We start from the raw sequence: 24,542 nt of genomic DNA on the forward strand, positions 1-24,542 counted from the left end.
AACAAAACAAACCCAACAATCCTCTTCATGGTTGCAACAAAAATAAAATAAAATACTCTAGGAATAAACATAACAAAGAATGTAAAGGACCTATATAATGAAAACTACAAAGTATTGTTAAGGGAAATCAAAAAAGATACAAGGAAGGTGCTGGAGTGGCTCTGGTCGCAGCGGAGTGACGCCCCGGAGGGGCAGAGCATCGTCCCCTGGTGGGCAGAGCATCGCCCCTGGTGGGCGTGCCTGGTGGATCCCGGTAGGGCGCATGCGGGAGTCTGTCTTACTGTCTCTCCCCGTTTTCAGCTTCAGAAAAAAACAAAAAAAAAAACCAAAAAAAACAAAAACAAAAACAAAAACAAACAAACAAAAAAAGATATAAGGAAATGGAAAAATATTCCTTGTTCTTGGATAGGAAGAATAAATATAGTCAAAATGACTATATAACCCAAAGCGATATACAAATTTAATGCAATTCCCATCAAAATTCCAATGTCATTTTTTAAAGATAATGGAACAAAAAAAACATCAGGTTTATATAAAACTATAAAAAACCTCGAATAGCCAGAGCAATCCTAAGTAAAAAGAATGAAGCTGGGGGCATTACAATACCTGACTTCAAATTATATATTATATTATAGAGCCACAACAATCAAAACAGCATGGTATTGGCAGAAAAATAGACACTCAGACCAATGGAACAGAATAGAAAGCCCAGAAATAAAATCACATGTATATGGTCAAATAATTTTTGATAAAGGAGTCAACAACACACAATAGAGAAAAGAAAGCCTCTTCAACAAATGGTGCTGGGAAAACTAGAAAGCCACATGCAAAAGAATGAAACTCGACTACAGTTTGTCCCCCTGTACTAAAATTAATTCAACATGGATCAAAGGCCTAAATATAAGACCTGAAACAATAAATTATATAGAAGAAAACATAGGTACTAAACTCATAAACCGTGGCCATAAAAAGCACTTTATGAATTTGACTCCAAAGGCAAGGGAAGTGAAGGCAAAGATAAATGAATGGGACTACATCAGACTAAGAAGCTTTTGCACAGCAAAAGAAACTGACAAAAAACCCAAACAGACAGCCAACTAAATGAGAGATGATATTTTCAAACAATAGCACAAATAAGGGCCTTATATTCAAATATACAAAGATCTCATAAAACTCAACAACAAACAAACAAACAATCCAAAAAAAAATGGGAAGAGGACATGAACAGACACTTCTCCCAGGAAGAAATATAAATGGCCAATAGATATATGAAAAGATGCTCATCTTCATTAGTTATTAGAGAAATGCAAATCAAAACTACAATGAGATACCACCTCACACCTGTAAGATTAGCTATTATCAACAAGACAGGTAATAACAAATGCTGGAGAGGCTGTGAAGTAAAAGGAACCCTTATCCACTGTTGGTGGGAATGTAAAGTAGTACAACCACTATAGAAGAAAATATGGTGGTTCCTCAAAAAATTAAAAATAGAACTTCCATATGACCCAGCAATCCCTCTACTGAGAATATACCCCCATAACTCAAAAAACACTGGTATGTAAAGACACATGCAGGCTCATGTTCACTGCAGCATTGTTCACAGTGGCCAAGAAATGAAAATAACCAAAAAGCCCTTCAGTAGATGATTGATAAAGAAGATGTAGTACATATATCTATGGAATACTACTCAGCCATAAGAAATGGTGACATCGGATCATTTACAACAACATGGATGAACCTTGATAACATTATACTGAGTGAAATAAGTAAATCAGAAAAAACTAAGAACTATATGACTCCATACATAGGTGGGACATAAAAATGAGACTCAGGGACATGGACAAGAGTGTGGTGGTTACCGGGGGTGGGGAAGGGAAGGATGGGGGGGAGAGGAGGGGCACACAAAAAAATCCCAGATAGAAGGTGACGGAGGACTATATGACTTTGGGTGATGGGTATGCAACATAATCAAATGTCAAAATAACCTGGAGATGTTTTCTCTGAACCTATGTACCCTGATTGATTAATGTTACCCCAATAAAATAAAAAAAAAACAAATTAAAAATGAGGAATTAATCTTTGGGGAGGAAGGTGTTGATTATGTTTACTTTTCCTATGATTTTCTTTAAAACGCATGTGATGCAAAGCTGGACATTTCCTCTTCACCTCCAACTTTTCCCATACTCTGTCTTCAATGAGACACGCTCACTCCATTCTACTGTACTCTGTGTCCTTAGAAAGGTGACATTCCATCTTCCCCAGGAGAATCCCACTAGCCCAGGAAGAGCAGACAGAACACACAAGGATGGACACAGAAAGGGCTCTTGAAGTCCAACAGTTTCCTCAATTTAATCAGACACTGAGATAATAAAGCTACAATAGAAAACTTTTTAATTTATTTAATATGATAGAAAGCAAAACAGTGTTTTCCTTTTCTGGACATAGGCTGTGTGTGTATGTGTGTGTGTTTAAGGTATCTTTTTTGGACAGAAGATTCTCTTTTGCCACAGAATTCCACTGCTTTTTGAAAATCACCTTTCACCTTAATACTCAATAGTAGGGTCTACCATTAAGAAAGAATAAGGCAGCTCTGGCCAGTTGGCTCAGTGGTAGAGCATCAGCCTGGCATGTGGATGTCCTGGGCTCAATTCCCTGTCAGGGCACATAGGAGAAGTGACCATCTGTTTCTCCACCACTCTCCCTCTTTTCTTTCTCCCTCTCTCTTCTCTTCCCTCAGCCATGGCTTGATTGGTTCAAGTGCATCTGCCCCAGGTGCTGAAGTTGGCTTCAGGGAGCCTCTGTGTCAGGTGCTAAAAATAGCTCTGTTGCACGCATGGCCCCAGATGGGCAGAGCATCGGCCCCAGATGGAGGTTGCTGGATGGATCTTGGTCAGGGTGCATGCAGGAATCTGTTTCTCTATCGCCCCTCCTTTCACTTGGAAAAGAAGAAAAAAAGAGAGAGAGAGAGAGAGAGAACAAGGTCCCAAGCCACTCGGAATTCCATATTTGAAAAACGTCCCAGTATGGAGAAGGTTGAATATCTACCTATTCCTTCACTAGTACTGAGTTTCACCAGGTCTTCAGAATCCTTGCTGTCATGAGGGTTTAAGTTCCATTGGGGGTGAAAAATGATCCAGCAATCACCAGCAGCAATTAAATATAGTATTTGTACAGTCAACTGCTATCATCCAAGTACCTTCTCCAGATTTAATACTCAAACCACAGGTGGTATTGCTATGCTTAGACAGTAAGCATCTTGCACAAGGCTGAGCTCATGAATGGCAGCGCCAGCCTGACTGCCCTGGCCAGACAACCGTCTCAGGCAACTGCTGGTGAGGAAAGAGGAATGTGAGGGCCAGTGCTCTTGTCACTGCCGGCCTTTAGGTCCTGAGTCCAGCTTTAATTTCTACACTCCTCCATAATTTTGTGAAGGGTATAGCTACTTTCAAAACTGCTAGGTTATTATTCCTTCTCACTCCCTTTGAAACAGCAAACCTGAAAAATAATCAATCATGGTTCTTCCACATTACAAAGAAATGGGTGTTTACTACACTGCTGTGCTAGAGAAATGGGCTGTGAACCAATCCCAAATCCTCACTTTCCATACCTCACCATTACTGGCATCTATCTAGGGGCACTTTTAATTGGGCCAACATCTGGAAAGAATAGAACCCTTCAGTGACAGAAAAGACTGCCTTCTTAAAATTTGTTGCCAAAGTTCTTCCATCAATGGCTGATCATAAGCAGCCTAAGGACTACAGACAGGGGACTTAAGGATGCCATATCCTTTCAATGATAGGCAACTTTCAAAGAGCCATACAGTGACCCATGATGTATAATAGATAACCACTAATATCTATGAAACAGAAAGAGCCAAATGAGTCAAACTGAGCTCTTTCAAAGGGCTCTTTTGCAATTCGAACATTCAAGCACAAATTCCACTCCCTTTCTGTCCCCTTTCTTCCCTCAAAATATCTCACCTCTAAATGCAGATCCAGGATGGTGGGCTTGAGAACATATCTCTCTGTAAAGTTTATAACAATTTTAGAATTAAGAATAAAAAAAGTGAGCTGGTCCTGTGGTGACACAGTGGATAAAGCAGTGACCTGGAATGCTGAACTCGCCAATTTGAAACCCTGTGTTTGGTTAGTCAAGGCACATACGAGAAGCAACTACTACAAGTTGATGCTTCTGGGTCCTCCCCCACCCATTTCTCTCTTTCTCCTCTCTCTAAAATAAAAAAAATAAATTTTTTTTTTAAAAAAAGTGTTAAATTGTTAAAAGTAAATAGACCAAAAAAAAAAAAAAAAAAAAAAAAAAAAAAAAAAAAAAGGTGATATATCTCTTGAATGCTATATGCCAGGCACTGTGTGGGACCCTACAGATGTCGAGATGACTGGGCAAGGCATCTGCGCTCCAGTTGCTCACAGTGTATGCAGGTGGCAGGACACTGCTGCAAACAATTATTACAAAACAAAGTCATCCACAATACATGAGAGGCAAGTACAGGGCAGTAAGAGAGGTCTGGGAAGGAGTGACTAATAGCCATTGCCTGGGAGGGTGAAAAAGGGCAATGATAGAACTATTTCTGAAATGAAGACATTCTAGAGTGATTGGCATGGGCAGAAAGGAACAGGGATGGACACGGTGCAGCTGGAGTAAGCGTGTACTTAAGATAATGGCAGGAGATGCGTCAAGACATACCCACCCATTGGGAACGGACTGTAAAGGACTCACAAGCTGTGCTTCAGAGTGTAGATTTTCTCCATCGTTAATGGAGGCCAATGGGAAAGTATAAGGGAATGACTTGGCTGGCTTTGTTTATTTTAAGAATACAACTCTCTGGAGGAGGATCTTAGAAGGTAGCAGCAAAATGTGGATGTTCCCCAGTGCTGGGCCTCTCTTCTCCATCTATCTCACCTATCCAGCTCAACAAACTAAATCTGAACCCTGGACCTCTCATCCAAGTTCCAAATCCACACTTCCAACTATCTACTTGACTCTTCTCTCAATGGCTCAGTGACATTCCCAAACTAATAATGTCCAAATTGGAAGACTTGATTTTTCCTCAAAGACCTTTCCCCTGCCATTCCTCTTCATCTCAATAAATGGGCACATCTACCCAGGTGCTCAAGTTGGGATCCTAACTAAGGTCATACATCATTTCTACCATGCCCTCACCCCCACATGCAACCATGAGCCAGTCCAATTCATAACAACTCTGAAATGTATCTCTAATTTGTTCTCTTCATGCTTCCTCTTCCTAGTCCCCCATCCTAGCTTAGGTCACTGCCTATCTCTCTAACCCAGAGTTCCTCAAATGAGCACTATTAGCATTTGAGGCCAGAGAGTGGAGACTGTCCTGTACATTGGAAGATGTGTAACAGCATTCCTGGGTTCATCACTAGATGCCAGTAGCACTGAGCCCACCCCCAGTTGTGACTGCATGGTCTACTGTCCCCACGTAAGAGATACTGCTCTTATCCCTTCTTACTCATGCTTCCTTGCTCAGTACTCTCCATTGCACTGGCCTCTCCTTATGTTCCTTGAATCCACCAAGCTCCTTCCTGACTCCAGGTCTTGGCTGTGCTGTCTGCCAAAAATGCTCTTACTTTCACTCTCTGTCAGCTGGCTCCTTCTCATTCTTGCAATCCTAGCCCGTGTTGCCTCCTTAGAGAGCCCAAGCCCCCAACATGAATACCTTATCTAAAAGGCAGCACACTTACCCTTGTTTACTTTATTTATTGCACTTGTTTTTTAGAGACAGAGAGAGAGAGAGAAAGAGAGAGACAGAGACAGAGAGAGGAACAGATAGGGACAGACAGACAGGAAGGGAGAGAGATGATAAGCATCAATTCTTCGTTGTGCCACCTTAGTTGTTCATTAATTGCTTTCTCCTATGTGCCTTGATCAGAGGGCTTCAGCCAAGCCAGTGACCCTTTGCTCAAGCCAGCGACCTTGGGCTCAAGTCAGTGACCCTGGGGTCATGTCTATGATGCCACGCTCAAGCTGGTGAGCCTGCACTCAAGCTGGCGACCTTGGAGTATCAAACCTCAGTCCTCTGCTGATCCAATCCCAGGTTGATGCTCTATTGACACACCACAACCTGCTTAGGAGCATTTTTTTTTGACAGAGAGAGAGTCAGAGAGAGGGACAGATAGGGACAGACAAAGAAGAAGGGAGAGAGATGAGAAGCATCAATTCTTCACGGCACCTCAATTGTTCATTGATTGCTTTCTCATATGTGCATTGACTGAGGGGCTACAGCAGAGCAAGTGACCCCTTGCTCAAGCCAGTGACCTTGAGCCAGGGACCTTTGGGCTCAAGACAGTGACCATGGGGTCATGTCTATGATTCCTTGCTCAAGCCAGCGACCCGTGCTTAAGCCAATGAGCCTGCATTCAAGCCAGTGACCCTGGGGATTCAAACCTGGGTCCTCTACATCCCAGTCCAATGCTCTATCCACTGTGCCACTGCCTGGTCAGGAGCACTTTTAAAATTAGTAATTATTTTATTATGTTTACCTTTTCTGGTCTGTCTCTACCATTTCAATTATTAATTAATTAATTATTAATAGGGCAGAGACAGTGGTGGGATTCAGCCAATTTGCACCAGTTCGAGAGAACCAATACCTAATTTTTTGTTGAGTTCAGTGAACTGGTGGTTAAAATGGCACTTGGTATCAGGGTTCTCTCTAAGGTGGGTGCCTGAGCAGCCGCTTGAAGTGGAAATCACAAATTTACATTCCTTACTCTTTTTAACATTCCTTTGTACAACAACAGCATATTCTAAGAGCCCGTAGTAATGTTCATTCCGTCCATAGGGGGAAAAAAATTGACAGAACTATGCTTGTAATATTTATTTATTCACTTCATAAAACTCATTATACCTTTGATGAAATACTACATTTTAATTCTCTCACATTTGTTACTTCAGTAAACAAACATATAATGTAAAGAGAAAAAGTGCCAAACTACCAGGGGGTGACAAGCTGTCATTGGAAATATCTTAAATAACATTTTTATTGTTTTTTGTCAGGTATTACCTAATAGTTTTCATTAATATTTTGAAACTCTTTCTTATAGCATACTCTAGTTTTTTATATCTCTTTTATTGTTCTTATTTAAGTATTAAATGCATGAAATAATAAACTACCTTTTGCTACATCATTTTTTTATACTTAAAACAGTCATTAGGGCAGAGAACCAGTTGTTAAATTATTTGAATCCCACCGCTAGGCAGGGACTATGTCTTAGCCTCTGTCCTACCCTCACAGCCTAGCACAGTGCCAAGCTAGTTATTTGTCAACTGAATAAATTTATGAAGGCATGAAAATATAATCAACTGTATGTTTTATATCCCAGACACTGACCATACCCTGAAAAAAATGACAAAGTCACAACATGAAAAATTCACTTGAAAGAATTAGAAGGTCACATAAACAGTCTGTATCTCAGCTCTGTGCTCAATAACCAAATACTCCCTGTTCCACAGTACAAAATAGACAAATACTTGGATAAGTAGAAAGACTGATATAAAAGTAGAAGATCTCTCTGTTGGGAGAGAAGTACAGTTACATCCTATAAATGGTTACAAATTTTCCTTATAATTGAACCCAGTTTGTGTTTCTGGGTGTCTAGGTGTACACTGGGCAAAAAAAGACATAGGAGGACTGAGAATTTTAATTTTATAGTCCCTAGAGACTACGACCACCTTCTTTTACTTCTCTACTTAATGGTGTGCTGAGTGTCTCAGGTGCAATGGCTGCCACACCGAAGGCTGGGCTGTCTTATCTTCCTTTCATGGTATAATTAAAGTCGCAGACACAGGATCCACCAACAGTGAACAGAACGGGCCAGGAAACACAGATGTACTATCTGGGGGAACTTGATAGTAGATATAAGACTAGAACATAATTTACATTGCTGATCCTCTGCAGAATTTCAAATAGAGAATGCTATCATTTTAAATTTCTATGTTCTTAAGCAACTTCTGAAAAGTCACCTTTAAAAATCTCTATTAAGTATCCCGAAGGAAAGGGGGTGGGGTGGGGAGTGATAAATATGGACAAGCCACAGGCCTTGGGACCAGGAGCCTGCTGGTCAGGTCAGAACCGTTTTGGCCAAGCTTCACAGGAAAACATGCAGATTGCCTGTGTACATTAAGCTCTTAATTTAAAAACAAAAGCAATGTTGTGTCTGAGAGCAGGAACTGCAGCTCAGATGGCCTAACTGGCTGCAGAAACAGAAAACCTCAGTCCGCCAGCCTGCCATTAAAACCAAGTTCAACAATGTGGCGGTTGTTGCCCTGGAAAGAGGCTGAAAAACAAGTTTGGGCTGTAGAATTTTTTCCTCCTGGAGTGAGTGTTCTGGGGACAGCAATGCGATGCTCACTGGATTCTGGAGCTGAAAGATGGGCAGTCCATAGTTAGCCACAATGCAGAAGTATAGGAACCTTCAGTGGCTTAACATACAAATATGCTCCCTCCAAAGTGAATGCTAGAAGAAGTCACTGGAAATGAGTGATTCAGGGCACATCCTGACAGGAGGGTTGGCTTCTATTATTTCCAGCTGCCAATGGTTTTCTGCTTAATTACCTATAAAGTCTTGCTTACAAATCATAAAGGCAGATTTGAAATTGCCTGCTTTAGAACTTAATGAGGAAGAAGACAGGAGCATAGGTGATCCTACATGGAACCTGAGGGGCTAGGAAGGAAGATCAGAAGAGAAGTGTGGATGGTAAGAGTATGTAATTATACATGCTTTTAAATCTAATCAGATTATTGTTATACATTGAGTATCTATATGAGCTGGTCTCACATCTGCCCTCCACTTAAAAGGGCAGTTTGGTTTGGACAAGGTTTTGCAGCTTTGCAGCTACTAGTATTTTGATAATTCTTTGCTGTGGGTTCTGTTCTGTGCATTGTAGAATACAGCTTCACCAGACTTTACATCCTAAATGCCAATCACACCTGGTCCCTTCCCCCAATTGCAACCATCAACAATGTCTCTAGACATTGCCAAGTGTTCCCTGGAGAAGCAAAGTTGTGCTGGTTTAGAAACACTAGGATAGTCAAGGTGTTTTGCATTAAAGAGAATTAGGAATAACACTGGCGTGTCCAAGAACCATTCTTCCTAGAGACCAATGTGGTTATTACTTATGACAATTGCTACTCAACACAAAGTCACAGATGTGTTGGTTAAGTTACAGAGTATAGCTCTACCAGAAAGCAAGTGTCTAGTTCCGTGGAACTGGTGGCTTACTAGACTCTGAAGGAAAGGAAGGGCAGTCAGGGCTTGAGACACATGCCAGCTACCCACTCCTCATCTTAAAATGTTACCCATTCCATTTTAGAATAGGAAAAACATCTGCATGATTCAAAATTAAATATGCATAAATGGTGAAAACAGAAAAGTTTCCTTCAAGTCAAGATTCCCACCACCTGCTTCTCCCCACAGACAGTCAATGTCACCAGTTGCCTATGTATCTTCCCAGAGATATTTTATTTAAGAAGTTTATATTTAAGTAAATGTTTTCTCTTTGATCAAAGTATCTGTCTCATTACCCCACTCATATTTAAAAAGTCATAAAAGACACCTTTGCAATGTGGTCAGGGGTGGCTTAATACCGCCTTCCTCAGCACTGCTTGCCTTCCCTGATAGGGGAACTGGCTTAGAGACTGGAATTAAATGACAACCAGAGTCTTAAAAGATAACACAAAACAAGATGGAAAAAAACTGGGAAACTTGGGTCAAGGACCTTGTTTGTGGCCAAGTCTGGTCAGTTTCCTACTAGAGCATTTGGAGTGCTGTCATCAGTGTGCCTGTCCTGGTAGAAATCAGTTAAAGAGATTATTGGCACACCCGAAGTTGGGGTATTGGTGGCAACGGTGGGCTGCCTCCACACCGAAGGCAGACAGCCTGTGGCAGTCATCACAACCTGAATCTCTCACTGGAGGCCTACCATGGGCAGGCCCCGCATGGAAGAGAAGTAGAGCAAGAGGCAAGAGACCTGCAATGACAACTTCTGGGTGGAGAGGTGACGGAGCAAGAAACTCAAATAGTGGTGATAAACATCTCTCATGCCAGTCCCTGTCCAGGTGGCTGGAAAACACTAATCAATTCTGAGGGACAGAAATAGAACATCATACGGCTGAAGACTTTAATCATCTCCCTGACAATGTCCTCTGAATGTCCATCCTAGTTGGGTAACTTGGGATAAGTCACTGAACCACGCTGACATCTGTTTCTTTTAGAAGAGTGGGGGTGGGGTGGACAATTTCTTCACATACAAAATAGAAAAAACAGATCTCCAGCACTTGTATTTTACCTGAGATGAAACCATTCTTAAAGTGAACTGATATGCTGCCTTCTGCTTTCTTTTAAGTTTATCATCTTGTTAAAAAAGAAAACCTCTTGCTAAAACTTCTTTAGTTCTAACAACGGTGAAAATTTTCTGGCCGTTACACAGATCAGAAAGTTTCGGGTCAGCCTTCCTTGTTGTTTGTGCTGCTATTGCATCGTGTCGCTGATCTCCAGGCCAGGGTCCTGCAACCTCCCTGCCGAGAATCGTGCTGTCCAATGTGATTAGCCATTAGCTACATGTGCTTATTTAAACTGAACTAATTTTAAAATTAAAAATTTATTCCTCAGACACACTGACCACATTTCAAATAATTGAGAGCCCCATACAGCTTGTAACGACTGTATTAGTGCAGATTACAGAACATTTCCATCACTGCAGAAAGTGCTCATGGCCACTGCTGGCCTGGAACAGAACGTCCAAACTCCTCAGACCAGCGCCCAAGGCTAGCTGCTATTTAGAGGCAGTCCATACTTCCAAAATTGCCCGCTACCTTCCCCAAACACTGACACTCAGCTGGGTCTAGGCCAGGCTCTCCTGTCCCACTAACAAAGCCGGTTCATTGCCGACTCTGTGACTCTGCAACATTCCCTGTCTCCGAGACAAAGGAGGAGGTAAATCAATGCAGCCACCTAAGGAGTGAGATTTTTCGGCTATGACAAAAAGCAATGAGCCATCTATGAGACTGTTATCCCAGAAAAATGATCCGCTAGCAAGCAGAGCTTTTCTCCCCCTTTCTCCCCCCCAAGCAAACTGCTCATTTATTAGCATTGGGACTTTTCCCTGGAAGATTGTCATGAGCTCCACGTTCGTCAGGACTTGCAAGAGGATTAAGTGGAATGCCATTTGTCTTGGCACTTAATATCAGTATAAGTCATTATTTAATTTTTTCACGTGGGCCCATATTTTTTCTCTTAAATGAGCTGTACGGTCACAGGAAGCAGAGACCAGATCTTACATGCATTTCTTCTGCATCTTATCCTTCTACCTCACATCTCTACCCAAGCATTGCGTAAGTTGCAAACTGGCCCCTGTATGAGAACCAGAGATAATTGATAGTGTGTTGTTTTGTCCAGAGTATATTTTCAAAAAAATTTTAATTAGTTGTCAACCTTTAAAAATGGGTAGGTTTCACATCAGAATTGACATTTTTGGTTTTCCCCAAATCCGGCAATCCTGAGTGAGCACTCCCACGTCGCTCTATTCACGGGAGCTGAGTGCCACCTGCCCTCTTTTCAGGCACGTACTTTCCTGTTTACCACTTTCTGCCTGGTTATTTCACTCCCTTGTTATCTGCCAGGTCCTGTAGGCTTCTGCGTTATAACCCTTATGGAAGACACTCAATAAATGAACTGAGAATAGAATTAACTATACTCTGTAAACACAGCCAGGAGGTCCTTAATATCTGTCTCACTGGGCAACATGCTTGGTTTAAGAGCTAAAATCAAAATTCTCATTATAGCCATTAATGGGAGACATTAACCTCACCAACTGACTTCAGCTCTTCTTCCTGATAATGGAACTAATAATGGATTAGAAAAAATGGGCAACTGGAAGAACAAGAAGCGGTCAGCCTAATAATCACATGCAAACAATCAGGATTCAGAGTGCATAACATTGTTCCATGAACACTGAATGTTCCCTAACACCGTGGGGAAATCATAGCACACATGACACTGAGTATTGCTGGCAGCTGCCGAATGAATCTGGGGATTGATGCAGACAGCCTATGCCTACTCGTTAACCCCAAACCACAGACAGTTCTCCCCTACTGGACATTTTATTAAAGACTACTGTGCCCTTAAACTGTTTTCATGCCTTCCCTTTCCCATTCGACTGTAAGCTCCTCTTAAAATCTTTTGCCATCTTTCTCGATGTCTCGCATAGTAGATTGGGGTGGGGGATTTCTTAACCTGGGGCCTAAAGATTGGCTTCATTCAGCCACAGGCAAAAAACCAATTGGGTCAGCAAAGCTTCTTATTAAAAAGGTGCACATCCCATAGTCATGTTTTCAGGACTGGGAAAGAAATTTTGACTTTAAGGTATTTTTAAAAGGGACAATAGTTAATGAAATGATTGGTGGCCTAGATGACACTCATTCAGTCTGTGAGATATCATTCCTAGTTTTTTGTCATTTGCATATTTGAAAAGCATAGCTTTCATGCTTTTGTTAAGGTCAGTGGATAAAAACTGATAAGCTACCCAGGGTCAAGTCATGCATCAGGTTGGTAGCTACTACGTCAACAGGAAGCAAAACTGCCATTCTTCAGGAGCATCAGTGCAATAAGGTACAAACACACTCATCATCATTTTTAATCCATATTTCCCAACCTTGTCTGAAAGGATGCCACAAGAATCTTCCAGGTATCTTTAAATCAAGATTCATAAAACCTGAGCATTCTCCTTATCAGCAAGTAATTTAATGACTTTTTCATAATAGGAAATAGAGTTAATTTGACTATACCATGATGAAACTCTCTGCAGGTTTGTGGAAGACATGTTTCTTCTCTCAGAGTACATAAACCATATGTTTATTAATCCATGCTCAAATTAAGCCGAAAAATAGTCTTACTTACATCTGGTTGCCAGTATGTACCATTTCCTCATTTCTGAAAATAGGCATGATATTTGCTTATCTCCTGCCATTTGACAACTTTTCCATTCTTGTGATTTCTCAAAGCTCATATTCGGTGGTTTCCCTATTCTAGCTTCAAGTTCTTTCATCTAGGAAATGGCTCATCTGGGCTGAGGGACAAACATATTTGCGATAGTTAACGTGACTCTTATTATCACCTCTTCTAACTCCACCATGACCACCGCCACTTTCAGGATCTTTTTGCTTAATTGAGAAGAATTAAATTGAATAATTCAGCTGGGCTTTCACCTATCAGTAAAGCAATATTTTCTCTAAGTGACCTCTTCTTGCTGTGCACATCAACACCATGTGTACTGAGGGCTCAAGCCCTAGGCACTGTGCTGTCTTTCTGCTGCTTTTCTTACGGAGTCTACATACCTCCTTCTCCTTTGCTTACATTCCTTTTAAAAGCAGAAAATATCAAAAGCATACCTATGCCATCACACATTAAAAAATATATATTGGTATTTTTTTTTGTCCTCTTAAATTTCTTGCATCTTCTCTTCCTTATTGGAATTACTTGTTTTCTTAGAATATGAATTTTAGTTTTATAACTTTCCCAACATTGCTGAGTCAAATATCCTTTAGAGACATTAATCATAAAATCATACCTGTAATGTTATTAAAAACTTTATTAAATTCTTGGGTAGGGCACACTTAGCAAACTCTAAGATGTCATGGGCACACTCTATGACTTTTGCATCACTGAAGAGCTCCTGTAAGGCAGAATTGTAACGTAGGCCCTGGCCATGTAGCTCAGTTGGTCAGAGCATTGTCCCAACACACCAAAGTTGTGGGTTCAATCCCTGGTCAGGGCACATACAAAAATCAACTAATGAATGCATAAATAAGTGGAACAACAAATCAATGTTCCTCTTGGTCTCTCTTATATCAATTAAAAAATTTAAAATAAAGAATCATACTACATTTGATCTGATTAGAATGGATCTGGAGTAATAATAGGCTGGCAGTTTGACGATCTCTATGTTGGTCTCATTCTTGACTGAATTTATAAGAAGTCTTGAGAAAATGAGAAAGGAGTAGGTTTCCTACATTTGTATTGTTGCTTTTGGCCAGATGCACGCATTTTATAACATACTATCTACTTCAGAATGCTTGAATCTTAACCTTACTCTTCCCCAAGCACATTATCACTTGGAATGGCAACCTCACTGTTTATATTTCTAAGTCTGAGTAGAAAAGCCAGAAGACAAGATGTACCAAGAAAAAGGGCATATTTTCCTATATGAGAATGTAACAGGAAACATCTTAGTTCCACGACCTGAACATTTGGACAGATCAAATGGCTAATGTACTTCATGAAAAAACTGCTAGCTAGCTATCTGTTAAAGAATAAAATGCAAAAGGAAAAGTTAAAATATAATAAACCTTCAATACCTAAGACTCCTACTCCCAAGAAGAAAGGAAGACAAGGTCTTTTTAAAAGCTAAAGTGCAAAGTCAGTTTAAAATCAGGTGTAGTGATGCTTGGGAATGTATATTCTGAACACTGAATTGGTTGCTAGGAGCCAAAGTTTATTGAAGTCAAGGAATGGCAAGATAATGTAGAGTGGGAAGTTTGGAAAGAAAGTTTTATGAAGTGGGCTGCAAACATGAAATCTGAGAGGCTTAGAAAGGGGTGGGAAAGATTTCATCTTATTTTTTTTGTTGTTTTTTTCAAGTCCAGAGGTAGCAAATGTTTAAAATTTTGGTGGAAAGTACTGAGTCAATTAAAAGATTCACATCCCAAATGCAGAACACTGACACATGTAAGGGCCTTCCTTTTAGGAATAAGAAGGGTCCTCAAATAACTACCTCCTGTTAACAGGCTGAGTCATAGTAACTGTGAGAGGCAGGACAATGGTCTGCCACCGATATCCATGTCCTAATCCTTGGGACATGTGACTATGTGATGTTAGGGGGCAACAAGGAGTTAAGGTTGCAGAGAAAATTAAGGCCACTAATCAGCTGACTTTAAAATAAAGAGATTATCCTGGATTATCCAGGAGGGCTCAGAGTGATCACAAGGGTTCTTTAAAAAGTTTCAGGGTAATACAGCCTGGGAAAGACCACCGTTTGCTGGCTTTGAAACTGAAATGGAGTAATGTTACAGGGAATGCAGGCAGCCTGGAAAAGCTGGAAAGGCAAAAATATGGATTCTTCCCCCTACAGCTCCCAGGAAGGAAAGCAGCTCTGCTGACGCTGTGAAACCCTTGCCGGACTTGCGATCCATAGAGCTGTGCGATGATACATTTGTGTTGTATAAGCCACCAAGTTTGTGGAATTTGGCACAGCAGCAATAGGAAACTAAGGTAGTAGCTTACATACAAGAACCTAAAGCAATAGTAACATTCCAAGCAATACAAGTGTTCCTCTTTCTGAACTGACGAGAGGATAGAACACTCACTTACCTTTTTATAGGTTTTTTCTTCGTTTTGTTTTCCAGGTGCTGCGTCTCCATTTTCAGCAGCAGACGACATCTACAAGAGAAGAGTGTCCCCATTTGAATTTACAACGCTACTCTGAACTACAATATGCTAAAAATATTGTTAACAAGAGAATCTATTTTGGTTAGGTACATTTTTGTTGTTATTGCTGTCGTCTCTAAAAAAGGAAGAGCTTTCTTAGAATATTTAAAAAAAAATCAGTGGTCCCCAATCTTTCCAAAATAAATTTTTACTTGTAAATCATGTTGGCTGTATACTTTACACCACAAAAAAAGATGCTATGGAAGAAATCCAAGCCCATATCATGTATATAAGTTTCTTTGTACAAAGCCTTTAAGTTTTTCTTCTTCTGGTTACAGACACTTCCTATAAAAATAGCTGGAAAGTATCAAAAAATAAGAATTAGAAGAAGACAGAATTACTCAATTCTACCACCCTTGGGCAACTCCACCATTTGTTGCCACCTTTTGCTCCATGCACTTTCATATTAAAAATATTATGATACCATCTTGCCTAGTATTTTTCACTGAACATTTATGTGATAACCATTTCACCATTTGATTATAAAAATATCATTGTAAGAATACAATTTTTACTAGTTGCAAGATACCACTGTATAAACACAATCGTGTGTTATTAAAAGATAGTTGACGTGGTCCAAGGATTTTGCCTCTATAAATAATTATTTTATGCTTCTGTTTTTGTCCAGCTTCACTATTTCCTTGGACTAGATTCCTAGAAATACTAAGCTATTAAAAAATAGAAAGTTCTTGCTACATACTGCTAAATTTCTTTCCAAGAAGAATATACCCATTTATTCTGACAGCAGTGAGTGGGAGCTGGTTTCATTACATGCTTAGTAATCCCTATTATCATTTTAATTACCTTTTCTAATTTGACAGGCAAAAAGCATCTCCTATTTTTAATTTGCATCTTTGAAATTATAAGTGAAAGCTAACATTGTTTGCATATATTTTTTAGCTCTTTGTAGTTCTGTAGAAATTTCTGTTGTCTTGTCCATTTATCTGGTAAGGGCCTTAGTGTTTTAGTTATTGATTTTTACCTATTATGGTTATTGATGGTAGTTGTTTCCTTATTGATTTTTATGTAGTAAGATTATTAAACTGTTTCCATGTACATTATTAATATTTTACTTGCTGCTGTCTTTAAATTTGTTTTATTTTTATTTTTTTTAAATAAAAAAACACTTAAGACTTCATTCATTTTTAGAAAGGAGAGAGAGAGAGAGAGAAGGAGGGAGGAGCAGGAAGCCTCAACTCCCATATGTGCCTTGAGCAGGCAAGCCGGGGGCTTCGAACCTGCGACCTCAGTGTTCTAGGTTGATGCTTTATTCACTGCACCACTACAGGTCAGGCTGTTTAGTTTATTTTTTAAATTTTTAAAAAATAAATTTGTTTTATAATTATGACAGAGAAGTTTTACATTTTTTCTATTCAAAACGATTTGACTATCTTTTTGGTTTCTTCCAATGCTTTTTTAAGAAATATATTTTTCGCCCTGGCCGGTTGGCTCAGTGGTAGAGCGTCGGCCTGGCGTGCAGGGGTCCCGGGTTCGATTCCCGGCCAGGGCACACAGGAGAAGCGCCCATCTGCTTCTCCACCCCTCCCTCTCTCCTTCCTCTCTGTCTCTCTCTTCCCCTCCCGCAGGGAGGCTCCATTGGAGCAAACGTGGCCTGGGCGCTGGAGATGGCTCCTTGGCCTCTGCCCCAGGTGCTGGAGTGGCTCTGGTTGCGACAGAGCGACGCCCCGGAGGGGCAGAGCATCGCCCCTGGTGGGCAGAGCATCGCCCCTGGTGGGCGTGCCGGGTGGATCCCGGTCGGGCGCATGCGGGAGTCTGTCTGACTGTCTCTCCCCGTTTCCAGCTTCAGAAAAATACAAAAAAATTAAAAAAAAAAAGAAATATATTTTTCCATTGGGGGATATCAGATGTTTAAACATGTATTTCTCCCAGTTTTGAATGATAAGATTTTTGCATTTAAATTTGAATTTTTAACTCTAGTTACTTATGCAATTTTTAAAGCAAGAATACTACATAATTAGGGACTCATGATATTTAAGAGTCTATCTTAAATTGCATAAAGAGCATTCTATGCACCAAGGAAGAGTAAAAATTCTTTCTCATTAGCCATTAAATCACATTTAAAATCTTAGGCTTCACATAGTACGAACCCTAAGAATTGGCCAGCCACTTCTCTGCATGGCACTAAATGGGGCTGAGTTCACTCACACTGCCATGATCTTTTGTAAAAGCCATCCAAGAGAATGAAAGAATGGACCATAGCAAGTCAACCTCATCGGACCAATCTATCATTGCTCACCAATCAAAGCATTCTCTTACATAAACTTTTTTTGGGAGACCCTGGGCCCCCTTTACATAAATTTTCAATTCTGTTTGTATCCATTCATTCTGCATATTAGAATACAAAGTTTTCAAGGACAGATGTTACACCCCCTACTGCTTTCCTTGTCGTATCTGCTTAATTCATTTAAAGAATAATTAATTTTTCTAGTCTTTTCATAATAATTTGGTGAGTTCAGGATAACATATTAGTGGAATTAGGCTATCTGAAAGGTTTTATAATATCATGGTCAGGGTCCCATTTCACCCAGAGTAAGAGCCAAAGTCCTGACAGCAGCCTACGAGGCCTTATCTGATTTGCCCATCCTCTTCCTATCCCTACTCTGAGCTCAGCTCTTCTGAATTACTCCCTCATCACTCCCTCTGCTTCAGGTTTTCTTGTTGTTATTCCTCAAACACACCAGAATGCTGCTGCATGAAGGCTTCTCTTTAACTGTCCCTCTGCCTGAATAGTCGAGCATAAACAGACAAGTATTACTCTTTGCTTAGCTTCTTCAGGTCTTGGCTCAAATGTCAACTTCTGTCTGAAACTCAGCTTGACCATCTTATTTTAAACTGCAACCTGCTCCTCCCTGCCCCTGTACTCCTGAACCCCTTAATTCAGCTTCTTTTTTCTTTATTTTGGGTCTAACATACTATAGAGTTTACTTATTTATTATAGTGAATTTTTGTTTGTTTGGGTCCATCTCCTTCTGAAAAATTTAAAATCCACAGAAACCGGAAGTTTAATCTGTTTTGTTCACTAATGTACCTCAAACACTTAAACTGTACCTTACACCGAATAGGTGCTTAATAAATACTTGTAGAATAAATGAATAAATAAATTGATAAGGAAAATAAGAAGATGCCATTAGATCAATGTAGGTAGCATCTGATTCCATCTGTCTGAGTGTTTTGTGCTTGGAAAGAGAGCTGACTTCTTAAAGGAAGGTGATTAATGCATTACTAAGGAGCCGGACATTATCAATCACATCATATGCAGGATACTATGAAAGGCACCAGTGGCATGGCAATGTTGCATAGTTGGCATGGGATAAATGGTGATATTAACCCCTTACAACTTTCTCCAAAAATGAAAAAGACTTTTAGACTATAGGTGTTATAGTAGAAACCTCCATGAAGGATTTAAACCATTTTTTTGAAATGTAAATTGCTACTGAATATGCCACATTTTCATTTTTTTGAGATAACTGCTCTCAGGCTATCTGAAAATTAATTTGGAATTAAGTTTTAAACAATATGAGAAGGGCTCCCTGATTATTTTAATCAAATATATGATTATTCGGTCTTGACTTGGGGTAGTGAACACACAATACAGTGTACAGAGACGTGTTGTAGAACTGTGCACCTGTATAATTATGTTAACAAGTGTCACCTCAAAAAATTCAATAAAAAGGAAAAACATTTTAATTAATTTTAGGTTTAGAATTTTAAAGGTAATATTTGTTTTTATCGTAAGAAAAGTAGCACATGTATTATATTTGAAAAAACATAAAGAAGAAGATAAAACTATCACTTTTAATCCAATTATCCAGGAATAATAATTGTTAATATTTGGCTATTTCACCATTTGATCTTTGCCAAACGTGTTTTTTAACAAAATTGGAATCATGTATTATATACAATTTTGTATTTGCCCTTTTCACTTACCTTTATATCATAAACATTTTTTGTATCATTAAATATTAATCAGAAATAATTTCTAATATCTAAATAATAATATAAATTTTTATAATTCAAAATTTATTAATTGACATTAGGGATGCATCCTATTTTTGTGTTACAAATAAAACTGTACTCTGTGTTCTTAAACCAACAGCATGTCTAATTACTGCTGCCATCAATTCCTGCAACAAAACTGCTGAGTAAAATATACTTACTTTATATCTCTACCAGCATCAAATATTTGCATTTAAAATTAAACAACACACTTTGCCAATTTAACTTTGGGCAAAAATATCATTTTATTTTGCATTTATATACTTAATAGTAAGGACGAACTTTTTTGTCCTGTTTATTTATTTTTTCCTTTGTAAATCATTTATTATGAGCATGATGTGGAGCTCCTGTTGCACTAAAAAGTGGATTACAAATCTGTTTGATTGCTTTAGTGGGGTACAGGAATCAATTTAAAATTTACAGCTGGCCCCCAACTCAGTATTTATAGGAAAATAAACTGCTGGTCCTGGAATGGACGCAGAAAGGTGACCTGGGCCTGGCACTGAGCCTCCCACCTTCCAGCAGAGTGGGGTCCAGCATGGGGGCTCTCCTGAGCGAGCAAGACTGTGCCGTCAGCTCTCATGGGAGGAACTATGAAAGTCATCATTCAACCCCATCCACCACCTGGTGAGTTCAGGTGCTGGTGCACCCTCAGGTGGGCTCAGGCTTCACGGCCTGACTCTCTGTGGTCCCGGGTGGTGGCTCCAGGGGCAGGGTCTTGTCCTGGGTCTGTGTCAGAGGATGGACCATAGACATGTGTACATTGAGGTTGTGAGCCTTCTCGAACCGCCAGCCACACTGGTTACAGGCAAAGTCCAACTCAGTCTCAGCCTTGTGTGTTTGGTCATGTGGTACTTGAGGGATGCCCGCTGCCGGCACTGGAACCCACAGATTTCACACTGCAGAGGCTTGGCTCCCGAGTGCTGCATCTGGTGAACAAGGAGGTGCTTCCGCTGCTTGAAGGTCTGTCCACACTCGTCACAGAAGTAGTTCTGCACCTCTGAGTGAATGAGCCTCACGTGCCACTGCAGGTAACGGTCAATCATGAACACCTTGTTGCAGCCAGGGTGGGGGCAGGACCTCATGGACCTCCTCGTAGTGCTTCTTGATATGCTTCTTCATGCCGTCAGCTCCTCAGTACATGGCTGTGCAGCCCTGGTACGGGCACTTGTAGATGGGGGCAGTTCCTCCCTCTCACAGCGCAGCTTGTTCTTCCAGCCTGGCTTCGGTTCTGGTTTTTTTCAGATTTTTGGTTCTTCAGGCTTCTTGGCTTCTTTGCTTCCGTTCTTCTTTCCAGAGACCTTCTTTTCTGGGTAAGGCAGCTCAAAGGACTCATCTGAGGACTGGGTATTCTGCTTCTCGTCACTGTCGTCTTAACTCAGGAAGTCCCCCTCAGAAAGGTCACTGAATTCATCTTTTACCTGATCATCCAAGGTTGAAGATGGAAACTGCTTCTCATCCAGAAATATAAACTGTTTCTTTAGTGAATTGTCCATACAAAGCTTTAGCTCATTTCCATATTAGGGTATATTTGTGTTTTCAATTTAGTTTGTACTAATGACAATTTAAAAAAGAGTAAGATTTTTCTTTAACCTTCAACTATTAATAGAGCTAACAGAATGAACACTTCCCTAAAGAATGACATTTCAGTAACTTCACTTCTAAGACCTGGCAGCTCTTAGAACCAAAATACTTCAAGAGCAACTCTGAAGGGTGCTTGAAAAAACAACCATAATGAAAAGTTGACTAATTGGCATAGATGAAGGACAGATGATGAAATTGTCTGTTTTATTATTTTGTAAATCACTCCTGACTGGACAGTAAGGAAGAGGAGAAGAGAAATGGGTAAACTTCTGTTTTCAAAAAAACAATTCACCTGACCTGTGGTGGCACAGTGGATAAAGCATAGACCTGGCCTGCTGAGGTTGCTGCTTCAAAACCCCGGGTTTGCCTGGTCAAGGCACATATGGGAAGCAACTACTACTAATTGATTCTTCCTGTTCCTCCTTTCCTCCCTTTATCTCTCTCTTCTCTATCTAAAATAAAAAAAAATAAAATCTTTTAAAAAGTTCCCTTTAAGCAGCACAAAATAGATAATAATAAAGGGAGGTCATGAAATGTCACCTGAATTCACATAAATCTATGAACCAGGACATCCATGTAGGGGAGGCAAATGAGATGTTTAGGACATCCTGCTAAACTGCAAATAGCTATTAAAATGGTTACAGTGGTAATTACTCTTTGTTCCTAGACTTGCTATGTTTCTGTACCAGTTAAGTACATCACTGATAGTTATGAAAGCCAAGGTAAGCATCGATTAAAAACACTGTTTTCAAAAACATTATACTCATATATACATATGTACATATAAAAGGAAGCAGAGCCCAACCAAGCAGTGGTTCAATGGATAGAGCAACAGCGTGGGATGCTGAGGTCCCTGGTTTGAAACTCTGAGGTTTCTGGCTTGAGCACGGGCTTATCCAGTTTGAGTGCAGGCTCACCAGCTTGAGTGCAGGTTTGCTGGCTTGAGCATGGGATAATAGACTTGACCCTTTGGCTGCTGGCTTGAGCCCAAAGGTCACTGGCTTGAAGCCTAAAGTTGCTGGCTTGAGCAAGGCATCACTGGCTCAGCTGGATACCCCAGTCAAGGCACACATGTGAAAACAATCAATGAACAAACAACTAAGGTGCTGCAACTATGAGTTGATGCTTCTTATCTCTCTCCCTTCCTGTCTGTCTGCCCCTCTTTCTCTTTCTCTAAAAACAAACAAACAAACAAATAAAAGGAAGGAGAAAAGAAATTAATGGAAATACTGGTCATTATCTGGAGATGACAGGATTAGAAATGCTTTGGATTTTCATTTTATATATGCTCTATTTTTTAAGTGATTTACAGTGAGTACTGCTATATTTAAAAACAAGAAAAATACTAATGCTATTCAAAAATTTAACCTCACACAATAATTAACAGCAGAGAGCATATGTCCTGGGTTCTGCTCCTTTAGGCATACCGACATTCACAAAATTTCCTGTTTCTATTAGTTTGTTGCTTATTTTAAATTTGATAATGTTAAAGCCATCAATTAGAAATATGATTTAAAATATCTGTAAATAAGCATAAAATAAAAGAAGTAAAGGCTCTATAATGAGTCAGTTGGAATTTATTAGAAATATAGACTATATTTCCTTACCTTAGTAAACGAAATGGCAAGTCATCTGTTGTTGGTCATGATGAGCCGTCTGTTCATTGTTGAGACTGTTTTCCTTCCCAGATTCCTGTTAAAATAAAAATCACTGGTCATATTTTTCCTATCTCTACCTCGTCCCCCAAAATGGATCACAGGTGGCTATGGGGATACATATAATCAATCGGTTAAAACTAAAATGAAGGAAGGAATGTGCTAGCGGGAAAGCACAGGTGGGTAGAACAAGATGAAGATAGCAGTATGGGCTATGCAAGTGACCCTGTACTGTCTCCAATTTCACTTGTATTCCTAGTGTTCACAACAAATGAAGAAATGACCAGTTACCTAAATGTCCAATATCCATAAGATAAAAGCAAACTGGTTGCTCAGATGAACCACGGGTACCAGGGGATTGAGGCTGGAGCAGAAATTTCTCCCGTGGGTCTTCACAAAGGAGACCCCATGTGATGTGTAGACAGTTTTTCACTATTATCCCTGTGGTACATCAGTTGTGATTTTCATGACACAACCTCTCATGCTATAATAATGTTTTTATACAGAAAAGATAACTTACTCATGGCAACCGATTTTAAAATACAGAGACATATAAAGTAAAAATGGCAAAGACTCACTTGTATCTCCCCAACCCTGAGATAACCAATGTTAACAGTTTGTTGTATATTCTTCCAAAATCATCTCTATGCATTTACACACACACACACACACACACTTATAGTTTAATCAACCACTCCCTTCTTGATGAACATTCAGATTGCTTCTGGGTTTGGCTACCGTAACCAGAGCAGGAATAAACAGCCTTATTCAAACATCTTCTAAAGTTCTAGTACTTTCATTTCTGTGGGAAAGAATCCTGGAAGTAGGGTCAAATTTGATAAGTGCATTAACTATGTAAAGGACCACTGCTACATTCCTTTCCGTAAAAAGGTTGAAGCAATCAGTCCAATGGTGCATGAATAGTGCCTGATTATTGACATACGTATCAGCACTAGATGTTTGCCATCTTTAAAATGTTTGCCAACCCAATCAGCAGATCATGGAATCTCATTTTAAGTTTTGTTTCCTTGCTGCTAATGGGGCTGATCTTTTCCACAGCTTTACTGGTGACTTACATTTCTAGTTCATGCTCTTCACATATTTTACACTGAGCTATTTATCTTTTTTTCTTTTACAATCAGTTTGCAGGATGTCCCAGTATATTAAACATTAACTCTGTCATGTGAAGTATAAGATACTGTTTATCTTTTGGCTTAATTGATGTTGCTTTGTCATGTAGACATTTATTAGCAATAGTCAAATCTGCTAATTTTTCCTTTGTGGAGTGTAGATTTACTATCTTACTTGGGAGAGTTCTCCCAACCTGATGAATACATGTAGTTTTCTATAGTTTCTTCTCATACCTTTACAGTTCCATTTTACACGTGAGATCTTTATTCCAAATGGAACCTAACCTCATCTTCTCCCAGATAGACAACTGCCCCAAGATCATTTTCCTTATAATCTATCATATCCTTACTAAAAAGGCATGCCACCTTTCTGATATACTACCTTGTCCTATATACCTCAATCTACTTCTGGACTCTTTATTATGTCCCAAAGGTTTGCTTATTGATTCCTGAGCTAATATATTGTCTTAAATGTAGTAATATGACAGTATATTTTGATATCTATTGGTGCAGGTTCTCCATGCTATTTTTCTTCCAAGTTTAGCAATTTTCTCACATTTCTATTTTGAGATGGACTTTTATATACTAATTTGGAAGGACTGATCTTTTTGAAATGTTTAGTTTCCTCA

General features: G+C 39.7%; 1 protein-coding gene and 1 pseudogene across 1 annotated transcript in view; both read right to left on the reverse strand.

The window, feature by feature from the left end:
- The window catches only part of PIP5K1B (phosphatidylinositol-4-phosphate 5-kinase type 1 beta), a 388,154-nt gene that overhangs the window by 214,586 nt on the left and 149,026 nt on the right, over positions 1 to 24,542 (reverse strand). Inside the window, exons 2-3 of the mRNA XM_066368035.1 lie at positions 22,736 to 22,820; positions 15,411 to 15,479 (exon numbers count right to left, since the gene is read on the reverse strand). Of these exons, the coding sequence (XP_066224132.1) occupies positions 15,411 to 15,479 (69 nt within the window). The 5' untranslated portion in view covers positions 22,736 to 22,820. The remainder of the gene's footprint in view (positions 1 to 15,410; positions 15,480 to 22,735; positions 22,821 to 24,542) is intronic.
- LOC136391350 (zinc finger protein 276 pseudogene) lies at positions 20,188 to 21,040 on the reverse strand (annotated as a pseudogene).

This window comes from Saccopteryx leptura, chromosome 2 (assembly GCF_036850995.1).
Source record: "Saccopteryx leptura isolate mSacLep1 chromosome 2, mSacLep1_pri_phased_curated, whole genome shotgun sequence".
Lineage (NCBI taxonomy): Eukaryota > Metazoa > Chordata > Mammalia > Chiroptera > Emballonuridae > Saccopteryx > Saccopteryx leptura.